Source organism: Lissotriton helveticus, chromosome 12, assembly GCF_964261635.1.
Source record: "Lissotriton helveticus chromosome 12, aLisHel1.1, whole genome shotgun sequence".
NCBI classification, from domain to species: domain Eukaryota; kingdom Metazoa; phylum Chordata; class Amphibia; order Caudata; family Salamandridae; genus Lissotriton; species Lissotriton helveticus.
In genome coordinates this window covers 7,625,474-7,641,608 of record NC_136073.1, presented here as the reverse complement: position 1 = coordinate 7,641,608, position 16,135 = coordinate 7,625,474, and the positions used below count along the sequence as shown (strand labels likewise).

At 49.5% G+C, this 16,135-nt stretch overlaps 1 protein-coding gene across 2 annotated transcripts in view; it reads right to left on the bottom strand.

Moving 5' to 3' along the window:
* TMEM259 (transmembrane protein 259) overlaps positions 1–16,135 on the bottom strand; it is a 135,205-nt gene that overhangs the window by 60,576 nt on the left and 58,494 nt on the right. For both annotated transcript variants that reach the window (XM_078670678.1, XM_078670679.1), the window contains exon 4: positions 8,071–8,181. In XM_078670678.1, the coding sequence (XP_078526804.1) occupies positions 8,071–8,181 (111 nt within the window). The remainder of the gene's footprint in view (positions 1–8,070; positions 8,182–16,135) is intronic.

Genomic DNA, 16,135 nt, shown 5'->3' with positions numbered 1-16,135 from the left:
CTGAACAGCCTCAAGTGCAATTCCGATAAGTCCGAGGTACTCTTCTTCGGGTGCGACACGGAGCCCAGCTGGCAGGCCTGGTGGCCCATCGACATGTTCCCTCCGTCTTGCTCTTCCCCTATGGCTAAGAACTTGGGGGTCAAGATGGACAAGGGGCTGACGATGAAAGCCCAGATTCTTGGGGTGACCGGTACCTGTTTCGGTCTATTAAAGATGCTGCGGAGATTCCTTCCTCTGTTGTCGGAGGAACATAGGAAGTTGACCGTGCAGGCTCTGATAGGCTCCAGGTTAGATTATGCCAACATTCTTTACCTGGGCCTACCTGAGTACTTGTTGCAGCGGCTCCAAGTCGCGCAGAACGCGGCGGCCAGGGCCATTTATGGTCTAAATAGACGTGCCAGTGTTTCGGGTCTTCTGCGGACGCTGCACTGGCTACCCATCCGCAAACGGATCGCCTTTAAGGCTATGATTTTGGCCTATAAGGCTCTCCACGCGGTGGGAGCAAAGTACCTCCAAAAGAGACTGGCTTTTTACCATCCGGCTCGCTCTTTGAGGTCAGAGTCCCTACTCTTGGCGGTTGTCCCACGAGTGAAGAGAGCGCGCCTTGGCGGCCGCTCCTTCGGCTTGCTGGCTCCCCAGATGTGGAACTCGCTTCCGCTTCCACTCCGCGGGGCCTCTAGCCTTCTTGACTTTAGGAGAGGTCTTAAAACCTGGCTGTTCACCCAGTAAGCCTCTCAGCAGTCCTTTTTTTTATTTGTCTGTTTTTGTATTATCTTTTTTTACTGTGTTATGTTACTGTCAAGTAGTTCTCCTTACCAAAAGCGCCGGGACACTCTTTTTGAGTAACCGTTGCGCTATATAAAAGAATAAATAACATAACATAACATAACAAGTAGGGGAATACTTGGTGCCCGGATCTTCGTAACAAGGCCCCACTAGTGCCATGCACTTGGTGAACGCCCTGGGAGCCGATCGAAGGCCAAATGGGAGAACCTTGAATTGGTAGTGGCACCCTGCCACCTGGCACCTCAGGAATCATCGATGTTTCACATGAATGAGAATGTGGAAATATGTGTCTAAGATTGAGAGGCGTCATAAAATCCCCCATACTGATCAGCAACAGGATTTCTTGCAGAGACAGCATTCTGAAAGGTTGTTTCTTTATATACTTGTTGAGCTGCTGGAGAGCCATGACGGGACTCCATTTCCCAGACTTTTTCTTGATGAGGAAGAAGTCTGAATAGAAACACATGCTGCGCTCTACAAGATAACTTCCTCTATAGCTCCCTTTGAGAGAAGCAGAGATATCTACTGTTATAAGAGAGTGAGGTGTTGATGCGCTCTCTTGGGAGGGGGATGTTTGAGATGCTTCTGAAGAAATTTCAGAGTGTGACCATGATGGATTATATCCAACACCCATTTGTCTGAAGTGATACTCTTCCCACTGATTAGTCCTGGGGTGGCAAGGTGGCAAGAGCCTGTATATTGTCAGTCTTCTAGTGGGGTCTTGGGATTTTTCCCCAGCTTGAAAGGGGGGAGGGGCGTTGGGGGGGTAGTATTCGCGTTGGTTTTCTTGTATGAGCAAAAGTTGTGGATGGCCTGTAAGATTGATGCCCAGTGTATGGGGGTCGATATCCCTGCTGTGAATTGGCAGATATTGGTGTGACTGAAAGGAAGACCTCTGGCCATATGGCCCTCCTCCTCCTCTAATTCCATGAAAGGACTGTAAAAATCACTGCTGGAGCGTCCCCAGGGAATGTGCAGTACCCATAACTGCTTTGATGGACTGCACAGCATCGTCCACGTTTCCCAAACAAATTATCCCCATTAAAGGGCATATCCAGAATCTTGGATTGGACCTCAGGACAGAAAGAGGACGCTTTCAGCCAGCCCTGCCGGGAAATACTGCCGCACTTGCCATCTGCCTAAATGCGGTGGAGGAGAGGTCCATGGCAGTTTCTATGATTTCAGAGGACGCTCTAGCTCCCTCATGCAAGATGTCTTTCGCCTCCTTTCTGTCATCCAGTGTGAACTCCATTAAGGCATATGGTTTTGACCCCATTTGGCAGTCATAGCGACCAAAAATGGCCAGCGCATTTGCAGCCCGGATGGAAGTAGCTGCCATTGCTGCGAAACGCTTTCTGATGTTCTCGAGCATCCTGCCCTCCTTATACGGTGGTGCTGAACAGGGTGCAGAAGGGTTTCTGGTGCGTGGTTGGGCAGCCTGCATCAACATGGAATCTAGTCTAGGATGACCCATTAAACAAGCCGGTGAAGTATCCAAAGCCTTGTGTTTTTTAATCCAGTCAGGGATGACAGCATTGACCGGTGCTGGGTTCTTCATAATCTCATGGCCCTCGTCCCAAATCTGGTTGACAGTGGAAATAGAGCAGACAGATTTTCTGGCAGAGCCCTTGAAATCAAACAAAAAGCAGTCCGTCTGCTTTACTGGGAGCGGCAGGTCAAACCTTTTTGAGCCACGTTCCTGCTGTTGGTGAAAACATCCAATGTCCTCAGGTGGAGTACTTGCTGGTGAAGGTGATGAAGGGACAAAATATCATCTCATTCCTGACCTGATGCAGTTGGATCCTGAAATCGCTCTCCCTCCTCAGGTTGGTCATCAGCGTCTCTATCTATGTAGTTATCTCGGATGGGGACAGGCGGTGGTACCGCTCTGTACTCTTGCATGCGAACAGGTACCGGAGTTTTAGGTAAGGGGGTAGCGAAGAGTGGTTCTTTGCGACACGGAGTGAGTGATAATGTCGTATTTGGTTCTGGGAAACGCTTACAGTAATTGCTAAGCATGTGCCTCAAGTCAGTGGCTAAAGAAATATGCACAGAGATGGTATCGTTGCTGGAGCCCTGGTGTTCCTCGTAAGGCTCCTCATAAGGATAGTGTTCCTGGAACGAGTCATAACGGTGGGACTTAGCCTGTTGGCGAGCAGCGAAAGAGTAATCCCCTTACAATTAGGGGGGGGAAGTGTCTATGTTAGGGTCTTCCTCCTGGTCAGTCTCATGGCACTTCATTGGTAGTTGTGACAAGCTGTAAGCGGGACCAAAAAGTCATTTGTTACCGTATTCCTGTGTCATCGAGTCGAGATGGCAGCAACGAGGAGACTTGACTTGGTGACGTCTGTTCTGGAGCCAAGAGCGTAGACCTTTCCTGCTTCGTCGACTGGCTTGTCAACAACAGTGCAGACGACTAAGTGGGTGTGATCTACCTAATGGAAATGGCCACCAATGCTGGTAACTTCGCTGGAGACTTGAAAGTCCCGAGTGACAATATGGCCGCCAACAAGGTGCTCGTCATCACCACTTTGGTTGACAAAGCGGCCACCGACATTGTTGAAGCCACTAGAAACATCATGACAGGAATGGAGCATACAGTCGACTATGTTCTCGTGGACGGGTCCATCGGCAATCTGATTTTCAGAGACGACGACTCCTTAAGAGGAGTGACAGACACAAAAGAGGTAGAATTTTTCTTTTGAGAGGAAGCGGAGGATGAGTCTTTTGTGACTGATTTTCCAGACCCATAGGTTTTTCCTGTAACAGTCATTTTGGGTCCTCATCACAGGAGGTAGAGCCCGCATTTGTGCACTTGCGCTAGGGTGGAGAACGACTTGGAGCCTCATCCTCATAACCGATTTTGACCTGGATTTATTCTTCTGGAGCCATAGGAGCAACCTGGCTTCCCGGTCTGTTAAGGTTTTAGCAGAAAAGGTTCTAAAGCGCTTACATTCCTTGGGCTTGTGTTGAGGATGTAAACAGTAGAGACTAACCACATGGGGATCGTTTGAGAAAAGTGTTTGTTTTTCCCAAGACCAGCAGGGCCTGAAAAGTCTTTTCTTGGATCCCTCTGACATGATGCTCAAATACTGAAGAAAAACAGTACCCAAAAGGCTGTAGCAGTAGAATGGTCCCTTCCTGAGAGAAGGCAAAGGTCGAAAGTTGACAAACTGAAACAAAAAAGCGGAACTCAGGGAGACTCCCTCACACACGAAGTGTGGTTAGAAATCTGAGGTCTAGCGGCTCGGTAGGGGGAAGAGTGCTTCAGTGTCTGGTCTCTGATTGGCTGAAGTTTGGGTCTATTAAAACAATGTAAATTGGTCAACAATGTCAATTGCCTTTCTATAACTATTAATGTGCTGCTTGTTTTAAATACCATGAGACTGCCACCGCCACCACGGAGAAGATACAAGCATGTGAATCAATGAAAAATTCAATACTGGAGAAGAGGGTTGGGTTAGCGACTGTAAAGCGGCCCAGAGAGATGAGGGTGCTTTAGTTACCATTTCTGTATCTTTATTACCTAGTAGTTCAATTACAACATGCCGTGCGTTTGTTTGACAAAGGGCAGAACTGGGAAGGAAGATTGTTGAGTGGTACATGCAAACGGGTTCCTTTGCCAGAGCTCTTGATGCTTGGGACAGGGGTTCCGGAGTCCATGCCGTTTGTGGTCAGACGGGCTTGGGAGGTGGGTCATCGGGTCCTTCGTAGGGCTTCAATTGCCCCCGAGATGTGTATCTGGACCATGCACCCGTTTTAGCTCATTGACTGGACGCGACCTGTAGATAGACAGCGTGCAATGAGCAGATGATAATTTATCACTTGAGCAGATGCCTTAGACTCGTTTGCCTCAGGGACCGGTCAGTTATTGCAATTTGCTAAAAATACAGCAATGGCTCACTGGATATGGCCTTCCTTCGCTGATGCCCCTCAGGAATTTCAGACTCTGGGAACTACGCTGAATATGGCCAGAGGTCAGAAATTGGTCACACGTTAATAGAGTTCCGTGGGAGGATTTCCCTCTGAGGGCCTTGATGGTGCACAACAGCGGGCGTAAGATCCTTGGGGGCCTTCTTTCGCTAAAGAATGGGAGGGTGTACATGAGGGGGTAAAGTGATCGCCGCCCCCCCGCCCCCCAAAAAATTGTGCCATTGCTACTTGTGCAGGGGTAGCAGGCTATTGTACTTTTATTTATCTTTAAACTGCATACTGTGAAATATTATTCTTAAATAGCAATAAAACATACACAAAAAAAAAGATGTCTGAAAGAACTTCAAAAGACAGGGAAGGTACAAGTTTTAGAGCGCTGAGGAAGAGAGAAAAAAGAGAAAACTGGAAAGATCTGGATTTCAATATCTTATACTCCCTCTACGACCTACTGCTAAAAACCAGAGGTCGGTCAAAGGAGAAAAATAACTGACAAACGACGTTCTGAAAGTCACTCAAGACAAATGTCAAGATAATGGATGAAGATGCAGAGATCGCTAGCGTCGACTTGTTTACCGTCTTGACAGAGAATGGCGTCCATGCATCGACACACAGACTGATTATCTTCATCAAATAGGCACCACCAAATAATTGGCGGACATTTCACTGCAGGACAAACACCGACACTCCCTCGACGTCCGTGTTTGCCCTGCGGTGATTGCCATTTTTTTTGTTTTTAACGGGTGGTGCCCCTATACCCTCCCCTCCAACCCCAGGGGCCCTAGCTGCCCTGTCCACCTTGACCGTGGGCATTTCCCCACCTACAACTGCAGCAGCACAGTTTAATTAAGCACTGCAGTGAAGGTAGCAAAATGTACATCGGCATAATAAACATGGCACAGATTTCTCATTCCCCAAACATCACTGTCGAGGGCACTAGGATCCCCTCATGTAATCTGCCTAATGTAAGCATAGCAGGCTACATGTTCCCTTCATGGTCTCGGTTGAAAGCATGCTTTTTCCTCTGCACATGTGAATGCTGCCAAGCAGTTATAGGAGTTATTGGAACATTCATGAAAAATGAAGCCTCTGTTAGGCTTCCATCTCGCAGATCTGCGTAAACAAGTTTTTTGGACAAAAGACATTCTCTGATGCAAATTACATGGAAAAAACTATTTAAAAAAATGTGTTACATGATCCTCACATGGGCCCATCCTCAGCCTGTCAGGCTCTCAGGGCCCCGTCCTTAATCCCTCCGGGCTTTCAGGGGCCGTCCTCAGCGCATTCAGGCTTTCAGGGCCATCCTCAGCCGTCCTCAGCCCATTCGGGCTTTCAGGGCCATCCTCAGTCCATCCGGGCCCGTCTTCAGCCCCCCTCAGCCCATCTGGGCTCTCGGGGCCCGTCCTCAGCCCATCTGGGCTCTCGGGGCCCGTCCTCAGCCCATCCGGGCTCTCGGGGCCCGTCCTCAACCCATCCGGGCGCTCGGGGCCCGTCCTCAACCCATCCGGGCTCTCGGGGCCCGTCCTCAACCCATCCGGGCTCTCGGGGCCCGTCCTCAACCCATCCGGGCTCTCGGGGCCCGTCCTCAACCCCTCCGGGCTCTCGGGGCCCGTCCTCAGTCCATCCGGGCCCGTCTTCAGCCCCCCTCAGCCCATCTGGGCTCTCGGGGCCCGTCCTCAGCCCATCCGGGCTCTCGGGGCCCGTCCTCAACCCATCCGGGCTCTCGGGGCCCGTCCTCAGTCCATCCGGGCCCGTCTTCAGCCCCCCTCAGCCCATCTGGGCTCTCAGGGCCCGTCCTCAGCCCATCCGGGCTCTCGGGGCCCGTCCTCAGCCCATCCGGGCTCTCGGGGCCCGTCCTCAGCCCATCCGGGCTCTCGGGGCCCGTCCTCAACCCATCCGGGCTCTCGGGGCCCGTCCTCAACCCATCCGGGCTCTCGGGGCCCGTCCTCAGTCCATCCGGGCCCGTCTTCAGCTCCCCTCAGCCCATCCGGGATCTCAGGGCCCGTCCTCAGCCCATCCGGGATCTCGGGGCCCGTCCTCAGCCCATCCGGGCTCTCGGGGCCCGTCCTCAGCCCATCCGGGCTCTCGGGGCCCGTCCTCAGCCCATCCGGGCTCTCGGGGCCCGTCCTCAGCCCATCCGGGCTCTCGGGGCCCGTCCTCAGCCCATCCGGGCTCTCGGGGCCCGTCCTCAGCCCATCCGGGCTCTCGGGGCCCGTCCTCAGCCCATCCGGGCTCTCGGGGCCCGTCCTCAGCCCATCCGGGCTCTCGGGGCCCGTCCTCAACCCATCCGGGCGCTCGGGGCCCGTCCTCAGCCCATCCGGGCGCTCGGGGCCCGTCCTCAGCCCATCCGGGCGCTCGGGGCCCGTCCTCAGCCCATCCGGGCGCTCGGGGCCTGTCCTCAGCCCATCCGGGCTCTCGGGCCCGTCCTCCGCCCATCCGGGCTCTCGGGCCCGTCCTCAACCCATCCGGGCTCTCGGGGCCCGTCCTCAACCCATCCGGGCTCTCGGGGCCCGTCCTCAACCCATCCGGGCTCTCGGGGCCCGTCCTCAACCCATCCGGGCTCTCGGGGCCCGTCCTCAACCCATCCGGGCGCTTGGGGCCCGTCCTCAACCCATCCGGGCGCTTGGGGCCCGTCCTCAGCCCATCCGGGCGCTCGGGGCCCGTCCTCAAACCCTCCGGGCTCTCAGGGCCCGTCCTCAAACCCTCCGGGCTCTCAGGGCCCGTCCTCAAACCCTCCGGGCCAGTCCTCAACCCATCCAGGCACATCCTAAACCCATTCAGGGCCCATCCTCAACCCATCCAAGGCTCTCAGGGCTCATACGGGCTCTCAGGGCTCATCCTCAACCCATCCGGGCTCTCAGGGCCCATCCTTAACCCATTTGTCTCTCAATGGCCCATCCCTCAGCTCATCCAGGCTTTCAGGGGCCCATCCTCAACCCATCCAGTCTCTCAGGGTCTGTCTTCAAATCATCCAGTCGCTCAGGCCTTCCTGAAACCATCTAGTCTCTCAGGAAGTACACTCAACATCCCTGAGAGACCAAAGGGGAGAAACAAACCGACTGCCATATCTCCACAGCTGTTACACCTATGAATCTAGAGATGTGGTCTAGTGACTAGAATACAGAGAAAATAAAAAGGAGAACCTATCCCAGTCATCAACACAATTTCATTTTACTGCCAGTGTAAAAAACACAGCTTCCTTGGGGTGTGGCAGGGGAAGAGGGGCACAACTCTAGAAGACTAGGCCCTGTACCAGTATTCAGATGAAGGACTGATATACTGCATGGAAATGAAACACTGCTTACAATGGGGCCCCCATATATTCACTCTATAGATGATTCTTCGAACACCTACCGAGAGTTACCACCATGACTGGTATGTTGAGGCGTTGTCGTGTGCTCTGGGACAGCCGAAGGAATCCGTACTCCAGTGAATACTCCACAATGTACTCCTCCTGCGGCCACACTGCACCAAATTAGAGAGAAAGGAAACTGCATTAGGTCTCATAGAAATCAAAGTGCATGGAACACAATCTAAGCTCTGATTTGAAGAGTCCCACTGCTGCCAACGTTATTCACAGTACAGATAAAGTACACTTAGGCACAAGCGTATGTTTCTACAAAGGCATTCCACATTGGTCCAAAGGAAGAAACCAAAACACGTGGAAAGCTGTGTGCTCGAATATGGAAGAGGCTACAAGAGGGCAACAGACCATAACCACGGAGGCAAGTGAACTAAGAAAACCAGCAAAATAAACTATTCTCAAATGATGGGAACCCAAAGGAAAGAAAGCTTCAACCAAAGACTGGTAGCCCCTAGGAGAACAGGAAAAACTAAACGTGTCAGGGACTAAGAAAAATTTAAATGAACAATTATCAAATTTTGCTCCTTTAAAAGAACAGCAACTTGCAAAGATAGAGCACATTGGCCAGAATGCACTAGAGGGCTACAGAGCCGGGTTTTACTTGAAAAACTAGCAGTTAAGGGCAATTGGTGAGTGCCAGCCCTGTTTGGAGAGCGGCCACAGGGTCATTGTGTGTGCCGCTGGAACTAAGCTGAATCCTTACTGACAAGCCTCAAATAGGGCGAAACCTGTCTGGGGTTGTAGTTCAGAGGAGGACTGGGGAGAACGGTTCCTATTGGAGCAGGGTTAAGACTGATTTACATATTGCTGTAGGAGGTGTCTTGGTGAATAACAGAATGATGATTGGAATGCAGCTGAGTGTAATTACTACTGACAGAGTTAGTTCAAGCATCCCACAACCACTACTGCTCTCTTTAGGTCTGGTGTTAGCAAAGACCTCTTGGGGGAGGGTCAGTTTGGAATGATTCTTTTGATAGTTTTTAGTCACCCTCGATCCCCTTGTTTGCAGGCAATCGGGGTGGCAGTGTCCACTGTGCCAGCACCAAATGAGCACATATGCTTTTTTTTCTAATAAAAAAAAATCTACTGTTGTGGAAGGATTCTGTTTTTGTCTGGACATTTCAAGGAAAAACATAACTTGCATAGCAGATACACATTTTGTATTATACCGTAGGGATAGCTGGATTGAAATTCATCAAACCAAAAAATCTAACAAAAAAAAATAATATGTAAGTGTCAGAAAAACTTCTGAGCCACTGAAACGTGGTGACGTTTCATCTCGCTGTTTGAGATCTGTGTGGCCAAAGTTTGCTAAAGGAAAAGTACAGAAATGCTACATTTGGAACTCAGAATTATCGCTTTTGACCATTAAGGACCACATGGGCACACTCCTCACTTGGAACACTTCATCCCAGGCATGGTCCAAATTAGTTGAGGTCAAAGCAGGGTGCTAGCGATCAGAAACTAAAAGCAACTACTCTGAAATATTCTATCCAAGTACGCCTAACGGTACAACATAAGAACACACTGCTAAAGCTTAAGATTAGAATTGGAAATATTTCTTGAGGGGTTGGGGGGGGGGGTCCAAAAGGGGTTAAGACCACAGAAATTATAAAAAAAGAAAAAACACAAGCACTTGAGGGATACAATACAAATAAAGACACAGGAATGGCAAAAAGGAATTTTATTTCAAGAAGAGAATAACAAAAGACTGTGGCAGTAATGCTCACCTTAGGATGGAATATAAGGGACTCCAAACTGTTCCGCAGAATTCAGCATTATCTGTTCCCTTGAGATCAAGCTATTCTTGAATTGGTGGGGTTAAGTCAAACTAAAATCCTCAAGTGGATCGCCTCTTTCCTTTCCAGACACACACAGTGCATCAGACTGTCTTCCTTCACCTCCAAACAGAAAGACATATGTGGCGCACCACAAGCATCATCCCTGAGCCCCACCCTGATCAAAGTCTACATGAGCCCCCCCCTTGCAGATATCGTCATATTCCAGGGACTCAACATAATCTCCTATGTAGATGACACTCAACGAATCCTCTCGCTCACCGAGGATCCCTACAACACCGAAACCAACTTTGCCATGGCCAACGTAGCCAATTGGATGAGAAACAGCTGCCTCAAACTTAACTTCGACAAAACTGAAGTACTTATCTTCGAGAAGAAAACCTCAGTATGAGACCAACAGCTGGTGGCCAGCAGACCACGGACCAACACCCACACCGACAGACGATGCACTCAACCTCGGCAAAATCCTCAACAGCCAACTAACCATTAAACGACAAATCAATGCAGTTGCCTCCTCCTGCGTCCAAACACCTGCATGCTTTGCTGCATCTTCAGGTGGATCACGATCAAACACCAGAAAGACAGTCACACAGACCCTCATCACCAGCCGCCTCGACTATGGCACCGCTCTACGCTGGAATTTCCAGCCAGCTCCTTAAAAGACACCAGACCGATCCAGGCCTGAAGGTCACAGCTGGGAGATTCCCTTTTAAGTCAAACCTTCCAGAGGGAGCTGGAGCGCTAAGGCTCCCACAGTCCTGGCAGCGTCAAAATCATGGAACTGTAAGGACATCAAATTATTGCTCCTTGAATTGAGAATACCAAACTCAGATCATAAAAACATATCAGCCCGGTCACGCTGGAATGTGAAAGCAGGCTCCCCTGCATCTTCCACAGTGTTAACCCTCATCCTTGACGCAATTCTAGAATCGGAGCACGGTGTCGGCCGTAAACATCTAAGACACCACTGGCCTTTCCTCTTCTACAAAGGTGAAAGAAATAGGAAGAGTAGCAACAGGCATCTGAATGTGAAGCACTTTTAGGTCTCAAAAAACACAAACTAGCACAACAGAATTACCAGGATGGGCTTTAACTGTTGTAGTAAAGGACGGACGACGCGCACAATCCATAAAGAAAGGTAATGCACATTGTGAAAAGCTGATTCAAGAGCACAAGCTATATCTGAAGAAAATGGCATGAATTCTACTTTAAAGAGCTCTTTACTCAACTCCCTGCTCATAAAAGAATAACAGGCACCTCAAACTGTCTGGAAGTCTGTGAAAAACAGTGACTAAACATGCTGGCTCTCCTAACTACATCTTTATAACTCACCTCCATTCCAGATTTGAAAAGGATTATGTTGCATACCCTGTAAGCATCTGTTCTTGGCACGTAGAGCTGCTTTGCATACTCCTGCCATCTAGTGTTGGGTCTGGATGTTTGCACTTGGTTTTTTAGGTCTCGCCTGTCGATGCGCATGCGCATCGAGCAAGCGAGAGTATTGGGACTTATCCACTCTTTATCCACACTGCAAGGAATCGTGGCGATTCCTTGCAGTGCCCGTGACTTTTAAGCTCAATGCGCATGCGCATTGAGCTTAAAAGCGCGTGCACGTCCGTCTTTGTTTACCCGCTCCGCCCCCTCCCCTTCCCGCCGTCTCGCATTTCCCCAGCCGCATCAAAGGCTTTCACGGCCGGCCGGCCATGCTTTCAGTTTCACGACCGGCCGGCCGTGTCAATTACATTTCAAAGCCCGCTCTCCCTGCTCCGCCCCCTGCTCCGGCAGAGACGCATTTCTCCTCCCCCCTCCCCTCTCTTCCCTCCGTCTTGTTCTTTCCTGTTGCCTTCTCAAACACGTTTTCGTCTTTCCTCGTAGTGATAATATTCAGTCACTCTGCACAAATACGATTTATACAGTATTTCCATCTTGAAGACGTCGCGTTTCATCCTTACACTGATAATAGTAAACAGTGAGTCGAAAGATCAAAGAGAAGCATGTTCCAAGTGTAAAGTAGTCTGAAATGGGACAGTTTCATCAATTGGTCGAGCAATCCCTTGGAGCGAATGCGCATCAAAAAGTGCTCCCCCGATTTTGTAGACCTTCCGTGATCATGACTGTCAATCATTTATATCTAATGCTCGTTGTAAATTCTTTTGTTTTCGTACAATTTCATGTGTTTTTTAACATTATTATTTTGGGAGTATCAAGTAATTCACACATTTGGGTGAAAAATACGCCGGACAGGACTTCATGGAGCTGGAGTGTAGACTAACAGTTCCACAATTCCCCGTGTTTAACGTCGTTTATTTCTTCCTGCTTCCTTTTTACGCCCGAAATGTGACATCATTTTGAAGATGTTCACGTGTGTTTTTTGAATAATTTTTCCCATATCCACAGACATTAAGACGGCTTGTTTATCGTCTAGTCCACGGTACGGTCCCCTGTAACATGTCAACTCTGTTCTGCCAGCTGCCAGTCACGTGGTGTGAGTTATATTTCGCCAGTGCAGCTTCAGACAATACTAGTTGTGCATTTGTGTAGGCACCACGCTGTTTTCTGGGGGCCCCCGTTCCGTCTTCCAAAACCATCACGCTTTGCAAATTAACCCCTCCCCCACCACCTCCCTAATCGCCAACCCCAGCTCTCACAGTGCCTCTATTGCCATCTGACTATCTGCAAGCAACAGAGCATGACAATGGCAGCAGAAAAGATAGCAAATGGCCGCTAGTCTGACTCTTTGTTGGGAGACTAACATGCGTTCCTTGGAAGCTGCGCACTTGAGTGTTTCTGTCAGCGCAGTTAGACTGGTGTCACCCAGCAGCTTTCGGGCATGCCACGGCTCTCATAAAGAGTAGTGCATCAATGAGGCCGATCCTAGAGAGCAGCATGTGAGGCTACTGCGGCTCTCTCCCTGCCAAGGTCCTCAAGCAATTCCCGTGCGCTGTGCTCCACTCAAACTGTAGCCCCATGCGCGGTGCTGCACTCCAAGCTGCTGCCTTGTGTGCGGCGCTGCAGTATAAGCTGCCCTGTGTCCTGTGTTCCAATCTAAGCTGCTGCCCAGTATGCGCAGCAGCACTCTAATCTACTGCCACGTGCGCAGTGCTCCATTGTAAACTGCTCTGCAGTGCTGCACTCCAAGCTGCTTCCCCGTGCTGCAATATCCACTCCTTTGTGTCTCCTTTCCGGCCTCTTCCTACTTAACTTTTCATCCTTTCTCCTTTAATCCCATTTCCACCTTCTCACAACCGATTCGAGCACTGTTATCTTAACATTTGTGTTTCTCTCTGTCTTATGATGTCTGCCCTGCCACCATTTACTTCGGACCCTCACACACCCTCACCCTCACACTGTGGAAAAGTAAATTTTGCCATGTTCTGTGTCCCTACGTGTCATCCATCATATGTTATGTGTGCATGATTAATATGCATATGTATTCCCTATGTTCGATTCAAGACGCAATTATAGTTGTGTCCACCTCTAGTATGTCAGTTTCCAGTCCTCGTGAATACTACGAATATCAGGCCTATGTAAAGTTACGTTGCCACGTCTCTCAGTGTGCACGTTATTTCATTGTAAAGTCCCCGTTTCTAGGCCTCAAAAGGGCCTGGACACCAGATTCAGCTCCTGTCTCCTGAGCCCTCGCTGAGGAGCGATACAGCCCCCACCTGTATCCTCGACCCTTCACTTACTTCCTGCCTCGCAGTGCCCGGTTCAGCCTGGCTCTGCCTCTGAGTCTGCCAAGAGTATGTTATAGTTTCAGTTATCAGTTCAGTCCTCCTTCTCTGCATTCCTAAGCTACTGAACTGCATCAATAGTTTCCGTCATTGTCTAGCCTTTCCGGCTCCATGTAAGAGAAATACTGTATTTAATGGTCATTTCGTATTCTTCATCACGCACTACATGTAGAATAATGCATGCTCCAGTCTTAGAGTCTGTTAGCCTTTCCCCTCCTGACTTCTAGTTTATATCAACATGTTCTCTAACTTAGGTACATGTCGCCCTGACTCTCCAGACTTCAGTCTCTGCTCCTAGCACAGAGTTCATAGCCCCCAGCTTCTCCTAGTGATACGTCATTGCCAGTTTGCGCGCACCATCAGGGTAGAGGTCCCGGCTCCTCAGGTAGCCCCCTCCATGGTTTCCGCCCCATTCATGACATATTCTGTTACGTTTGCATCACATGTCTATGTATACGCCCTGTTACACCTCTTTTCACCCTTATCTTTCGCGACTGCTACGCGTCACGCCTTTTGCTCCACCCACTGCTACGCCTATTGCAATGTAATGCTATGTGTTTGCGTTATGTATATATGCTCATGCACTGTTAAAAGAAAGGTCTCCTTTTCCCTTGTCCCGATCCTGACACCAGCAGCGCTGCTGGGCCCTACCATCCTATTCCTATGCAGGTTGTCCTGTTCCTGTCCTTTATGCTGTAATAAACCTGCGAAACTCCTACTACCTCGAATCTTGACTCTTATTTATTGAGCTATCTGTTATTCATTTATACATTCAAAAATAGGGTATTATTTATTTATTTACCACAACACACCCTCACACCTCCTCACCCTCACACCTCCTCACCCTCACACCTCCTCACCCTCACTCACTCACCCTCAACCCCTCACTCACCCTCACTCACCCTCACTCACCCTCACTCACCCTCACTCACCCTCACTCACCCTCACTCACCCTCACTCACCCTCACTCACCCTCACTCACCCTCACTCACCCTCACTCACCCTCACTCACCCTCACTCACCCTCCCTCACTCACTCACCCTCACACTCACTCACACTCACTCACCCTCACTCACCCTCACTCACCCTCACTCACCCTCACTCACCCTCACTCACCCTCACTCACCCTCACTCACCCTCACTCACCCTCACTCACCCTCAACCCCTCACTCACCCTCACTCATCCTCACTCACCCTCAACCCCTCACCCTCACCCACCCTCAACCCCTCACCCTAACTCACACTCACCCTCACTCACCCTCACCCTCACTCACCCTCACTCACCCTCACCCTCACTCACCCTCACCCTCAACCCCTCACTCACCCTCAACCCCTCACTCACCCTCAACCCCTCACTCACCCTCAACGCCTCACTCACCCTCACCCACCCTCACCCTCACTCACCCTCAACCCCTCACCCTCACACAGTGCAATAGGTCTCGGAGCATTTGAGTTAGAGCTTTTAGAATTGTTTATGGCTTTTTTTATTTGTAATTCTTTAGCATTGGCTACAGGAAACAAAAATGCTAAAGATTTACAAAAAAAACCCATAAACAATTCTAAAAGCACTAACTAATGCTGCGAGACCTATTGCATTTCCAATGCTTGTCTTCGAAGAAGTCTTTCCAGACACAAGGCGATACTACGCATGGGCATCAACTCCATTGTTGGATTGTTTTCCCGCAAGAGGGTGAGAATGGAGAAAGTAAATGTAGTCTGGAGATGTCCATGCATATGTAATGTGAATAATAACAACGGCAACAACCACAGGTATCCGGGGACGAGGGAGGGTGCATGTGAATCTAAAGCTTTACATGCAAAGAACAGATGCTTTCAGGGTAACAATCATTTCAAGGCATGTGTGCTGTAGATACACATGCTTCGCATAGTCTGTATAGCAGTTTCTCCCAAAGCAGTGGCCAACCCGTGGGTGTTGCAGTTGTTTGAAAAAAGTGTTTTTAAAACTGCTTGTCCTACATTAGCTTGTTGATGTGCTAACATCCACACAATTGTGTTAAGTAAATGTGTGTGGTGTAGACCATGTAGCTGCCATACATATGTCTACTATGGGAATGTTGCCAAAAAAGGCCACAAATGCTCCTACCTTGCGAGCAGAATGTGCTCTAGAGGTATAGATAAAGTTTGTTTAGCTTTAACATAGCATACTTGAATACATTTAACAATCCATCTAGAAATACGGGATTTAGAGATCGGATTTCCTTTATGAGGTGGAGCAAAGGAAACAAAAGGCTGTTTTCCGAAAATCTTTTGTTCTATCAATATATTAGTGATCTTTTGACATCAAGTGTATGTAGAGCTCTCTCTGCTACTGAATCAGTTTGAGGGAAGAACACAGGTAACTCAACTGATTGGTTAATACGAAACGCAGAAACTACTTTTGGGAAGGAATTTTGGGTTTGTACGAAGAACCACTTTCTTTATGAAGATGAAAAAGGTTCTTCCAAGGTTAATCGCTGTCGCTCATCAACACGTCTTAGTGCAGTGATAGTAATGAGAAAGGC